This window comes from Cajanus cajan, chromosome 2 (assembly GCF_000230855.2).
Source record: "Cajanus cajan strain Asha chromosome 2, NIPB_CcT2T_4, whole genome shotgun sequence".
In the NCBI taxonomy this organism is placed as follows: Eukaryota; Viridiplantae; Streptophyta; class Magnoliopsida; order Fabales; family Fabaceae; genus Cajanus; species Cajanus cajan.
Genome location: NC_138518.1, coordinates 63,574,586 through 63,587,078, shown reverse-complemented (window position 1 = coordinate 63,587,078; position 12,493 = coordinate 63,574,586). Strand labels below are relative to the sequence as shown.

General features: G+C 30.6%; 1 protein-coding gene and 1 pseudogene across 3 annotated transcripts; both read left to right on the top strand.

Annotated features, from left to right (window-relative positions):
- Positions 1-10,366, top strand: LOC145954450 (protein ACCUMULATION AND REPLICATION OF CHLOROPLASTS 3, chloroplastic). 3 transcript variants are annotated; one of them, XM_083068651.1, is made up of 9 exons: positions 1-458; positions 957-1,015; positions 1,373-1,437; positions 2,224-2,358; positions 2,666-2,714; positions 2,833-2,979; positions 3,420-3,576; positions 3,859-3,925; positions 10,227-10,366. In XM_083068651.1, exons 2-7 carry the CDS (start codon positions 967-969, stop codon positions 3,434-3,436), a joined length of 462 nt encoding a protein of 153 aa, XP_082924777.1. In that variant the 5' UTR covers positions 1-458; positions 957-966; the 3' UTR covers positions 3,437-3,576; positions 3,859-3,925; positions 10,227-10,366. The 3 variants fall into 3 exon arrangements, with proteins under 3 accessions (XP_082924777.1, XP_082924776.1, XP_082924778.1); XM_083068650.1 differs by lacking the exon at positions 10,227-10,366 and having other exon boundaries at positions 3,859-4,850; XM_083068652.1 differs by lacking the exon at positions 10,227-10,366 and having other exon boundaries at positions 1-493; positions 3,859-4,850.
- On the top strand, positions 8,055-10,792 carry LOC145954449 (basic form of pathogenesis-related protein 1-like; annotated as a pseudogene).
- The last annotated feature ends 1,701 nt before the right edge of the window (positions 10,793-12,493 follow it).

Here is a 12,493-nt window from a genome sequence, read left to right as displayed (position 1 = left end):
AAAAAGCTACAAATGTCTCACTAATGTGCATCTCCTAATTCGAAGCCTAAGATGGTCAAAATGGAGCCCGAAAATGACCCACGGAATCTGGAAACGTTTTGGGCCTTGTTTTGCAATGTTCAAATCAGTTTGGGCCCAATTTGACCCAAGCCTTCTAGAAGGGCAAAAGGGTAATTTAAGAAACCCTAAAAGAGGGGAGAAGGGAGCCCTCTTCAACGAAAATAATTTCCCTCGCGCGCGCCCCTGAAGCTGAAACCCTAAAAAGTCTCGCGCGCCCCTGGGATAAGCTCATGACCTTCCGCGGGCACCACATCCGGCCTTACGTGGTGGGAGACTAGTGCTTCCCGCTTCTACTGCAAGAAGGTTCTCGAATCCTACACTGAAGTCTCCGACATCGACGCCATCATCGAGCAATCCAACGAACCCCTCCCCGCCGCCTCCACCACCCTCATAAGCCTGTCAGTCTTTCTCCTCTTCCTTCCGCCAATGCTCTGTAACGTTTCTCATCTTGTTTCATTTGTTTAGTGCTGGAACACATGTATCTTTTAAGGGTGTTTGGGTGGAACACGTTTCTTTGCACTAAATTTATCATGTGATAAAAATTATGCTATTAGCTTCTCTTTGGTCTTTTTCTGCTTCTGCCCAGCACTGTTTCGATGGAATGGAATGCCATCTCCAATGTGTAGAGAGATTGGGCCACCTTGTTTTATTCATTATTCTTTTTATATTTATTTTCCTTTTTTTAATGCTTTGGATGATACCTTTCCTCCTTTGTTGTACTTTCCTTTTCCCCCCTCATTAATAGTTTCTTTTGTTTAAAAATAATTATTTACCAAAAAAATAGTATGCCTCGATAAGTGCATGGTCTTGCTGTGATAGATATTCTGGAATTTAAATTTGTTTTTACTTTTCGTGTTTGCATTTTGAATTTCTTTTAAGATAGCCATCTTCTGCAGGAATGTCCTTATGAAAGAATCACAAGAGGTGCAATTACAACAAAGGTCAATTGAAGAAGGTTTTCCTTTGATTTAATATTACAGTGATTATTTTTTAGCCTATAATTATACTCTATCTAGTTTAACATAGAATCATGTACTGGCGGATCTTGTACGGGCATATTTTTGTGATATCTATTATCTAAGTTGATAGAAAAATGTTAAATTACTATTATGTTCTTGATTAATTTTTTTATTATAATATGCAACTCACTACCAAACATTAAGTTAATTTTTAATGAAAAGAGAATAGACAAAGAAAATGGGGGAAAGTGCCTTGTTTAGCATGTATTTCAAATCAAATAGTCATACATATCCGTTGTTGTTCTCTGTGGATATAAGGTACTGATATTTTGGGTTTGGGTCATCTTTTGCAGAAACTCATCCAAGAATTGTCAAATCTCCAGTATTTTTGAAGTCATGCTCAAAGACTATTGTCCTTGTTTGTACATTCCTTACCTTCAAACTCTTGAAGTAAAATCTTTGTTTCAATAGTGATCATTTTCATCCATGGGTGTCCAAGTGACATGGTTTGCTTTAACCATTTCAGCTGATGATTTTGTGAAGCAGGCATTAGTCAACTGAGATACTTCAATTCATTATTCATCACCATAGAGTAAATAAATAATTTGATCAAATGAAATTCTGTCATTATGATGAGTTCGAATAATGGAAATGATCAAATAATATTGATGAAATAAGAGAATAACAGGAAATAGAAAGCAAAATTTGATAGAAGAATATCTATTAGCCCAAGCCTAATGGCCTCCCACACCAGAGAAGATTCTCGGTGATCTCACTTTCTCCACATAACAAAAAATAATATCCCCCCACTCACCCTCACCTCCCTTATTCCTTATAACCAACTCAATTACTCCCTTTTCTGCCAGCTCAGCCCCCCTATTCTGTTTTTTACGTCTCCTATAATAAACATGCAAAACCTTGGGTCCATTTTCCACATTTTCGTATCAGGTGGCCCAAGTCTCCCTCTTGATTCCTATCACATTATGTGTTCTTTTAGATATTGTAAAGCTATTTTCACAAAAAAAAAAAAGAAGATATTGTAAAGCTGGTTGGCATGGCTAAATGTTATATTCCGTGTATGGTTAGATATTTTATGCAAAATAAATCATTAGATGCATGATTCCAACTAGAATTCATTAAAATAGTTTGACTGTGTGTGGCCTTCATCTCACCCCCCCGCCCCCTCCCCTTTTTTCCTCTTTAGGTGGCCAGTGCAGGATATGGCTTGTACCACACTGTTGCAGCTGATATTTTTGATACTGTAAGGTCCAGGAATGGATTAACAGTTGCCATAGTTTTGAAGCCATTTAGATTTGAAGGGCTTAGACGACAAGATGAGGTATCTTTGATGCTTTGATTTATATACTTTGTTATTGTAATGATGTAAGAAATCACAACTACAAAACAATAATCTTTCATGTTTTTTAAACATTTCCACTTGCAATATGATAAATATTTATGTGGGTTTAACATCTTATCAATTATGATTACTTAGGAAAATTCCATTGAAGGTTATTGGCTATCTTAATTTTTTTAACTTTATGATTGCCTAAGATTCCTTGACTAATGTTAATGTGTTGCTATTAAATCATTTTTTAGATCATTTAGTCTGTATGAGATGTTTATCTGGTGCCATAAATTCTCAGGTGAAAGTCTTGATGCAGAAACTTAAGGAGAACACCAATTTACTTATTGGTGAGTTATGCTTCATATGCTTGCTTGTTAAAAATATTACTGACAAACTTCTTATCTGGCTCATTGGTCCAGGAATGGTTATTGTTGTCTTTTAACTGAAGGAAATGAATTTGTGTAGGTTGTAGAGACCGCATTGGCTTTGCAAGAAGCAAGGTGCTTTGCTGTTGTTCTGGAATGTGTGCCTGCACCTGTTGCTGCCGCAGCAACAGCAGCCCTTCAAATTCCTACTATTGGAATTGGGGCTGGACCATTTTGCAGTGGACAGGTCAGTTGGCCTGATTGCTCTTTTGGCTAAAGGATGAGTGCGGCCTACATTGGTGGCAGTGGCACCAATTTTGTATAGCTAAATATGCATGATCATTGTTTTATTTGTTTCATCAAATTGTTGTTTTGGACTTTCTGTTTCGTGATTAATTGTTTCTCTTGAATGATATTTCCACTTTCATATGTATGCGTGTAGAAATTATTGAGTTTTGAGAATATTTTAAGATTGATCTTGAGTCTCTTTAGTCTTTACTGCTTATAGCAAGGGATGGAATTCTAATGTGGTTACCCCTTAGTCATTATTCAGATAATTGAACAAAGCATTGCTTGTGAGTTTCAATTCTACTTTACACTTGTTCTTCTGGTGAAGAGACGAAAGAAATCTTTTCTAGGTAAAGCTTAAAGCAGAAGATTTCTAATTTAGTTTCATTGTTCGTGCAGGTTCTGGTTTACCATGATCTGCTTGGTATGCTTCAACACCCCCACCATGCAAAGGTATTTGTAGCATACCTTAACCTTGTTCTTCTTTCAAGACATGGAAGCCCGTGTGCGCCGGGAACAAAAAAAGTCACCAGAAGAGGCAAATCAAGTAAAACAGGTATTTAAACAGATTATTGAGAAGAAAGTAGGCCATTTTTTTAACTTTATTAGGTTTCCTTATATTTCATACTGTCTACAAAGTTTATCGATAAGTGTATAGCATATTTAGAGTCAATGTCGTTTGTTGTTTATTGCCACCAATTCAAAGCACTTTCGATTTTCTGTATAAATATAACTAGAGCACATATTTTGATTATTTTCTATCTTTTATGCATATTAAATGTCACTGTTTAGAAGTAGACCGTTCCCATTATTGATACGTTTGGTTTCTCTGTTTCAGGCTGAAATGCAAAAAATGAGAGTTGAAATGGCTGCCATCAAGAGGGATGCTGAGCAACTCACGTCAGGTAATAATTATGTGTTCCTTTAATATTCTCTTGAATAAAATTTAAATTCACCAGTTGGATATAGAAATAAATAAAACCTCCGTGTTTCTTTGTGGGCAAAACTTAGACTTAATGGTCATACTGCTGCATTTCCAGTGAAATTTTCAAGTAACGTCCTCGTTTACTGCATCATTTTCTGTAGTTTTTATCATATAAGCTGTCTTGTTTCTAATTTTGGGGTTAAATAACAGTAAAAACACTTGGTAAAACCATTTCTTTGCCTAAATGTGTGCCTTGTGGATTTTGATCTCTAAATGATGAAAAGTATCATGGCTATGGATATACTCCAATGAAGCTTTATTGTCATAGTTACACTGATAGAGGTCATTCATTATTTTTCATGTGTTGTTTTGCCGATTAAGCACATCATTAATCTTGGGAACTCCTCTTGATGTCTGTATTGTTCTTTTATCTTCATTTTAAATGATATCATGCTTTTTCATAAAAAAGACTTGATATTTTTGTTTTGATTGATATTGTTTCAATAATAGTCTCTGGTAATCGATTACAATAAATGGGTAATCGATTACCAGAGAACCTTTTATATAAATAACTTTCGAACATATGATTTCCATTGTCTGGTAATCGATTACATGTATAGGTAATCGATTACCAGAGTTTTAAAACAATAGTTTTCTCAAATTCAGTAATCAAACAGTTAGCGAGGGATTCATCCCAGTTAGTGACGGATAAAATCCGTCGCAAATAGCGAGGGATTTAATCCCTCTCAAATAGCGAGGGATTTTACATACCTCTCAATCCCTCTCATGTGGTCTGAAAGAGCACCAGATATGCCAATAATCTACTCTTGTATTGATAATATTTGTTTAAATTGTGGTGATTTTTAAACACCCAAATAAATAAAACATTTGGTTAACACTTCTAATTTCTCTATATCCTCCTTTTCTTTACACACATACCATCAATAAATTATTTGCAAAATGGATGATCACAAAAGCTAGACTTGTTTTTATTTGATTTGTTTGTGCAAAACAAGTATATATTTAATCTAGGTAAATTTTTAAAATATAAAAAATGTTTAAAATTAAAAGTGAGATATAATTATTAGTTTGAAATAAATAAGAAAAAATTTGTAACTAACCCAAAGCTAGAATAAAAGCATAATTTTTAAATTTTTAAAAGATTAATGTGAAATTATAAATAATTAATATTGGAGAAAATTTTAACAAAATCATGAACATAAAAAAATGGAAATAATTGTTAAGGTCAAATCTCTTTGAGATGATGTTGTAAACTTTTAATGACAATAAAATGTCAAAAGGAAATTTCTAGTGTTCTAACTTATTCTACTAATTATGTACCTTGAAAATGTGATTAAAATACATGTTTTGTCAATATACGATTTACTTTTGTAAGCAGATTATGACAATTACTTTAAATTTCTTATTCTTTCGAACATTTTTTACAAGTTAATTTTCATAAATTTAGAAATAAATAGTTTTAGTTGAAATAAAGGGTTTAATTTAATTTTTCTACATTATGATTAAGATTTCAGTTAAATGCGAAAGAGATTTAGAAAGCTCATCGTGATGGAGGAGCCAATTTTTAAAAGCAACACTCGCTTAAGCAAACCAATTTGGACGTTTTAGTGAGATCAAAGATACTTGTTTTATATCAATAAGCCCTTGCTTAAGCTCAATATTCAATGCTTCAACGACTACAGATCAAAGATACTTGTTTTATATTAATTTTTAGGGATTTCCCTTTCCTCTCATTCTGAATTTTAAAAAGAAATAAAACTTGAAGACCTGTGCAGATCTCAAAGTGTTTACAATATCATGGTGGGTCACTTTGAAAATCTATTGTCCTCGATAACTTATAGGATGATGTTATGCAAATTTATGAATTCAAAATGCTGATACATACATATGGCTTTTTAACTTTGGAGGGGTAATTTTATTCAAAATTTTTTGAAATGCTTGTGAAATTAATACGATTTTTACTATAATTTTTTTAAGCAACGGTAGTGTTTAAAAACACTAAATTCGTTATTTTAATATTTTAAAATAATGGCAAAGTTGTACTTGAGTCATGACTTGCTTTCTTTTTTTTTTTTTCCCCTACATTAAAATAGTATTGGTTTACATAAAACTAAACAAAAATATAGTCACTTCAAAACATGACTTTAATTATTATTATTTTTTTAAAGTGAATCTTGTGGTTGAGGTACACGACTTTCACTCTACAATTCGTGTGTTGCAAACATGACTTATCTTATTCTAATTTTTTTTTTCAAAAACACCAATTTTGGGAATTATTGAATAAACATTATCCCTAAATAGTAAAAAAGCACATACATATACACACTACTAGAAAATTGTAAAATAGCGACCGAAATTAGCGATCGAAATTTATCAGTCGCTATTTACCGACTGATTTAGCGACCGATTATGAAAAATCAAAATAGCGACCGATTTAGCGACCAAAATAAGTCGTCGCTAGAAAATCGGTCGTTATTTCGGTCGCTAAATAAATTTTTTTTATTTTTTAGCGACGGAATTAAATTCAGTCGCTATTTCGGTCGCTAAATTATAAATTTTGATTTTTTTAGCGACAGAATTTAATTTGGTCGCTAAATATTAGTTAAAATTAGCGACGGAATTGAATTCGGTCGCTAAATAGTAGTTAAATTTAAGGACATAATTGAATTCGGTCGCTATTTCGGTCGTTAAATTATAAATTTTGATTTTTTAGCGACGGAATTGAATTCGACCGCTAAATAGTAGTTAAATTTAGCGACGAAATTAAATTCGGTCGCTAAATTATAAATTTTGATTTTTTTAGCGACGGAATTTAATTTGGTCGCTAAATAATAGTTAAAATTAGCGACGGAATTAAATTCGGTCGCTAAATAGTAGTTAAATTTAGCGATGTAATTGAATTCAGTCGCTATTTCGATCGCTAAATTAGAAATTTTGATTTTTTAGCGATGGAATTTAATTCGGTCGTTAAATCAGAAATTTTATTTTTTTTAGCGACAGAATTAAATTCGGTCGCTAAATATTAGTTAAAATTAGTGACGGAATTGAATTCGGTCTCTAAATCAGAAATTTTGATTTTTTTAGCGACAGAATTTAATTCAATCGCTAAATATTAGTTATAATTAGTGATGTAATTATATTCGGTTGCTAAATATTAGTTAAAATTAGCAACGGAATTCTATTCGGTAGCTAAATATTAGTTAAAGTTAGCGACGAAATTTTATTCGGTCACTAAGTAAAACTTAAAAAAATTTATAAATTGCTTAAAAGTGATGATAATATTTTTGTTAAGTATTAATCCCATTTTCTTTTTTTTGTAAGAGCAAGACATTAATTTATATTAAAAATATATATTTATATGCACTCCTACATAATTAATACCAATAGTTATTTATGTGAAAAAATATTTAGAGGTTTTTTTTTACGATTGGATTTTTAGGCAGTTTTTTAATTAGAGTATATGAATTTTAAAATTTTTTATTTATTTTGATCCATATTTATAATATATATTTCTAACTTATGATAACTTTATTTTTAAATGAATTTTTATATTTAAATTTTAAATTAGTATTTTATTAATGGTTGATAATTAGAAAATAAAACAAGGATAAATATATTAAGTTAATTAATAATTTATTTAAAATGTTAAAATTTAATTTATAAAAATGATATTTTAAAAGAGAAGGGTTATAATAACATCAGTGTAACTTTTACTAAGTATTACATCGCTCAATAACTTTATATAATTAAATGTGAATTTTATAAATTCAGCCGTTAGATTAAAGTTTTTTACTCTTAGATCATATATACAAAATCTTATATGAATTCAAGAAGATTTGATACTTCATTCTTATAAAACAAAATTGACGTAATATATTCATTTTAAATAAAATATGAGCAGTTTGATTACTTTTAAGTTGTTGTTTAATTTTAACAAAAATTGATATAAACATATAAAGTGATATGAACTTTCAATCTATCGGTTGGATTTACAAAATTCACATTTAATATAAATTTATTGAGGGGTGTAATACTTAGTATAAAAGTTATATCAGTGCTATTATAACCCTTCTCATTTTAAAATATATAAATTATTATTAAACTTTAAAATTTATAATAAATAATTTAAATTGTATCATAAAATTAATTTTAAATAGAAATAAGTAGATTGTTAATTATAAAAGTAAGTATATATATAAATAAAGATTAATTAAATATAATATAATTATTATTATTAGTAATATAATTATTATATATATTATTATATATTTATAACGGTCCGGATATACCAAAATGATAAGGATCCAAAAATAATATAAGTATGAGATTGGATAGTTGAGGATGACTTAAATGAATTAATTTGTACTACTTATACTAACAACATGCATTTGCTTTTCAGTAGTTTATCTCATAAGAACTTCACAGTTAAGCGTGCTTGACTTGATGTAGGGATGGGTGACCTTCTGGGAAGTTTTCAAAAATTGTGTAATTAAGGATAAAACATGCTAAAAACTTAAGTATTGTGAAATAAAATCCTTAAGAGACCAAATATGAGTGGTTCATAGCGACCAAATTTGCGACGTTTATAAAATTTAATAAAATAAAAAATAAATATTTAGCGACCAATTTATTCGGTCACTAATTTGGTCCCATACACTAATCATTTCAACCATTTAGCGACCGAATTAGCGATCGAAATTTTCGGTCACTAAATAGCGACCAAAAAATTTTCAGTCGCTAAATAACTTAGCGACCAGGGTTTTAGCAACTGATTAAATTCGATCGCTAAGATAAATAGCGACCGATTTTTTCAATTTAGCGACCGATTTTGGTGGTCGCTAAATTGCATATTTTTTATAGTGACATATATACACATATATAATCAAATAATTATATTTTTTTATTTTATATTTATCAACTATATTATTAGCTAATTTTCTTTGAAAAAGCTAACTTATAAAATTTTAATTAACCAATAAGCTTTCAATTAACATATGGACTAATTTAATAAACGCACCCTAACGTGTTTTGATCATTTTTTTTTAAATTTTGTCAATATTCTAATTAATTAGTTTTTTTTTAAAAATAGTTTAGGCACCAAATGAATAATTAAACAAGCAACTTGTCCTTAAGATTATTTAAAAATTTTCATTTAACTTAATATTTGGGGCTTCAACAAAAGACTAGATAAAGCCAATTAAAATAATTTCAAAGTTCAAGGACTTGAAAACAGCTTTCAAAATATAAGGACTTTTTTTTGAAAAAATTTAACTAGTTCCATAAAAATAATTTAATCTAAGAATTATTTTGTAAATTGTATGTATATGAGAGGGATATTTTTAGGAAAAACATAAAAATTGAAAACAACTAGAAGATGCAAGCTGATTTTTTAATTTAATTTTCAATAACAATTTTATGGCAGGATACATATCAACCATAAATTAACATAAGCAAGGACGGAGCCAAGGGGGGACCTACGGGTGCCACGGCCCCCCCAACAATTTTAATTTTTTTTTATATACATATATATTACTATATGGCACCCCCTATTTTTAATATAAACTCATATGTATAATTAAATGAATAACCCAAATTTATTTTTTTATTCAACTTTTGGACTTCTGGTACGGCCTGCTATGTGGTATCACTTTGGAATTTTTTTTTTTTAAAAAAAATGTAGCGCCTCATTTGATCATTCCAATTCTCGGCCCCCCAGTATTGAAATCCTGGCTCCGTCCCTGAACATAAGTAAGTTGGATTACATATTGGACGATAAATATATGATTTCAATTATTCTTTCAGTTTTATTCTTTCAGTTTTATTGTCAGCAAGACTTTCACATTCATGCAAATTCACGTGTATGTTGTGTTTAAATTCTCTTTCTATTCAATTATGTTCACTTTCCTCCTCAAAAAACTCATTTGCCTTTATCGTCCATTTGATTCTATTTTTGCTTTTCATCAACAAATATAGAAAATAGAAGGAACTCATTCGCACAATCTTTTTATTCTTTGCATCAAAAATAGAGAATAATGAACGAAAGAGGAGGCTACCCACTATACATTAGTAATAATATTACTATATTTACCTATGTACGTATGGTTTAATTTGCACCATGCATGACACTCCTATAATAACACATGCTCGAACTAGTTAATTTTGATGAGCACGATTCATTACCCAATATCTAACCAAGTAACAATATTAAAAATGAAGTTCTCAAATCTTGTGTTGATCTTCACCGTTTTCTCCTCATGTAGCACTTCCTTGGCACAAAATTTCCCAAAAGATTTCCTTGATGCACACACAAGGCTCGTGCAGAGGTTGGTGTTCCACCACTAAAATGGAACAAAACCCTTGAAGCGTATGCTCAGAATTATGCAAACTCAAAAATCAAAACTTGTGAAATGGAGCACTCTTACGGGCCCTATGGGGAGAACCTAGCTGAGGGTTATGGCGAATTGTTGGGTACGGAAGCAGTGAAAATGTGGATTTCGGAGAAGCCCTTTTATGATGTCAAAACCAACAAATGTGTCATGGATGAGTGCTTGCATTATACTCAAGGTTGTTTGGAGTACCACCACTCATCTTGGGTGTGCTAGGTCTAAGTGTGACAATGGGTGGATGTTTGTCATATGTAGCTATGACCCAGTAGGCAATATTGTAGACCAACGACCTTTCTAGTTTCAATTTTAGATTATTATTATTATTGTTATTATTTATGTATGTTTCATTTTGTATATATACTTCATGTGGTGTGAAGGAGCATCAAATTGTGCAATAATATATACTTTTATATATAGGATATTTTTTAAAATTGTGATGATTTTTGGACACTTAATTAATAAATAAAACATTGTGTTAGCACTTCTAATTTTTCTTTATCTCTATATTCTTGTCGCACATATAATCAATTATATCATCTACAAAATAAAGAAATGGATGATCAAACTCTTTTTTAAAAATGGTCCACATCATGAGATAAGATGAAGTCAACTAAGTGATGAAGTAAATTAGATTGGAACTTCAAATGCCTCGTTAGAATGGATTATTAGAACAAGATCACTAAATGTTTATGATAAACATGAAGACTCTAATATTATATCATCAAAAAAATTTAATTAATAAGTCTAGTAATGAAGAATCTATGAATCATAATGAAGCACACATTTTAATTTGCATGTGTATCATATTGAGATAATCAAAGTGTCTAATAAATAGAAGGATGATACTAAATTTAGCACAAAAGCTTTAGAATATAATACACATTAATTCTACATCAAAAGAGACCTTAAGAGACATTGAACCAAAAGAAAAGAATCATTCTTATGTCTTCTGTGTGAGCCACACTCACTAATGGTTCATTAGAAGACTAAGATTGATATCATTTGAATAGAGATGTCCATAATTTAATGTCTTTTAACTAACTTCATTGTTCCTCCAATATTCATTCATGACTCCAAAGGTAAAAGAAAGCAATCAAATATGGTAGAGAATGTATGGGAATGGTGTGCCACCTTCAAGAGAAAGATAAGCAAGAATGATGAACTTGTCACAAGGAAAAGGTCTTTAATAAAAGTTCTTAAGGAGAAAATTCTCCAATGAAAGAACTAGTGCTTTTGAAGAGATAATTTGAAAATATAATTCTCATTCAACTCAAAAGTGATGTCCAAAATGTACAAGGGTTATATATATAGATTTTGGTAGTTTGTGGTTATAGCATCTCATTTTTCATAATAATAAATAATTTAGAATAGTTAGAATATTATAAGAGATATTTTATTAATAAAATAAAATGGGGAAAGATAAATTAGAATATTAGAATATTTTCGGTTGAACTCTAGGCCAAATTCGGAGACTAATTCAAAAGAAGAAATAGAGAGGGGGTTAGATCATTACGCACCTTCTGTAAAACCTAAAACGTTCGTAGAAGAAAACTAAGAGTAGGTCGTCGGAGGAGGCATGAATTATCAGTTAGAGCCACAAGAAGTGCATTATTCAATAGGATTGTCACTCTAGATAAGAAGGAGCGAGATTATCAAATCCTTTAGACATATATGAGGGATAAGGGTAAATGGGTGAATTCTAAGCCCCATAGGTTGTATGTTCAAGTTATAGTGTTGTGTATGTATGCAATTGTGAACCTATTATTACTCTAGTTACAAATTTGGTATAATATTCTGATCAATCTATTTGAATATGAATGTTTATGAATGATGTGAAAACTCTTGTTAAGAATATATACAACAATAAAAATATAATGTTAACTACTAATTTTATAATATGATTTTAATATATTTGTTAAGAATGGTAAAATTCGCTAACCCGTCTTGTCGTTTCAAACCATCAACCCTAAAGCGAAGTGGACAGTTAAGCCACACAACAAAAGATGAGTTAGAAAACATAACTTGATTGTCTTGTTTAGAGGTAGGTTAGCATGTTGGCATGTTGACCTGCCAAATAATAAAATGTATGGGCTTGAGTTATGAAATAGTGAGATGAGCTACCAAAACCAACTAAAAATACT

Coding starts and splice junctions, on each gene's coding strand:
- LOC145954450 (XM_083068651.1), top strand. CDS start 967: ATGAAAGAATCACAAGAGGTGCAATTACAACAAAGGTCAATTGAAGAA. Junction 2,359..2,665: donor GGCTTAGACGACAAGATGAG/GTATCTTTGATG, acceptor ATAAATTCTCAG/GTGAAAGTCTTGATGCAGAA. Junction 2,715..2,832: donor GAACACCAATTTACTTATTG/GTGAGTTATGCT, acceptor GAATTTGTGTAG/GTTGTAGAGACCGCATTGGC.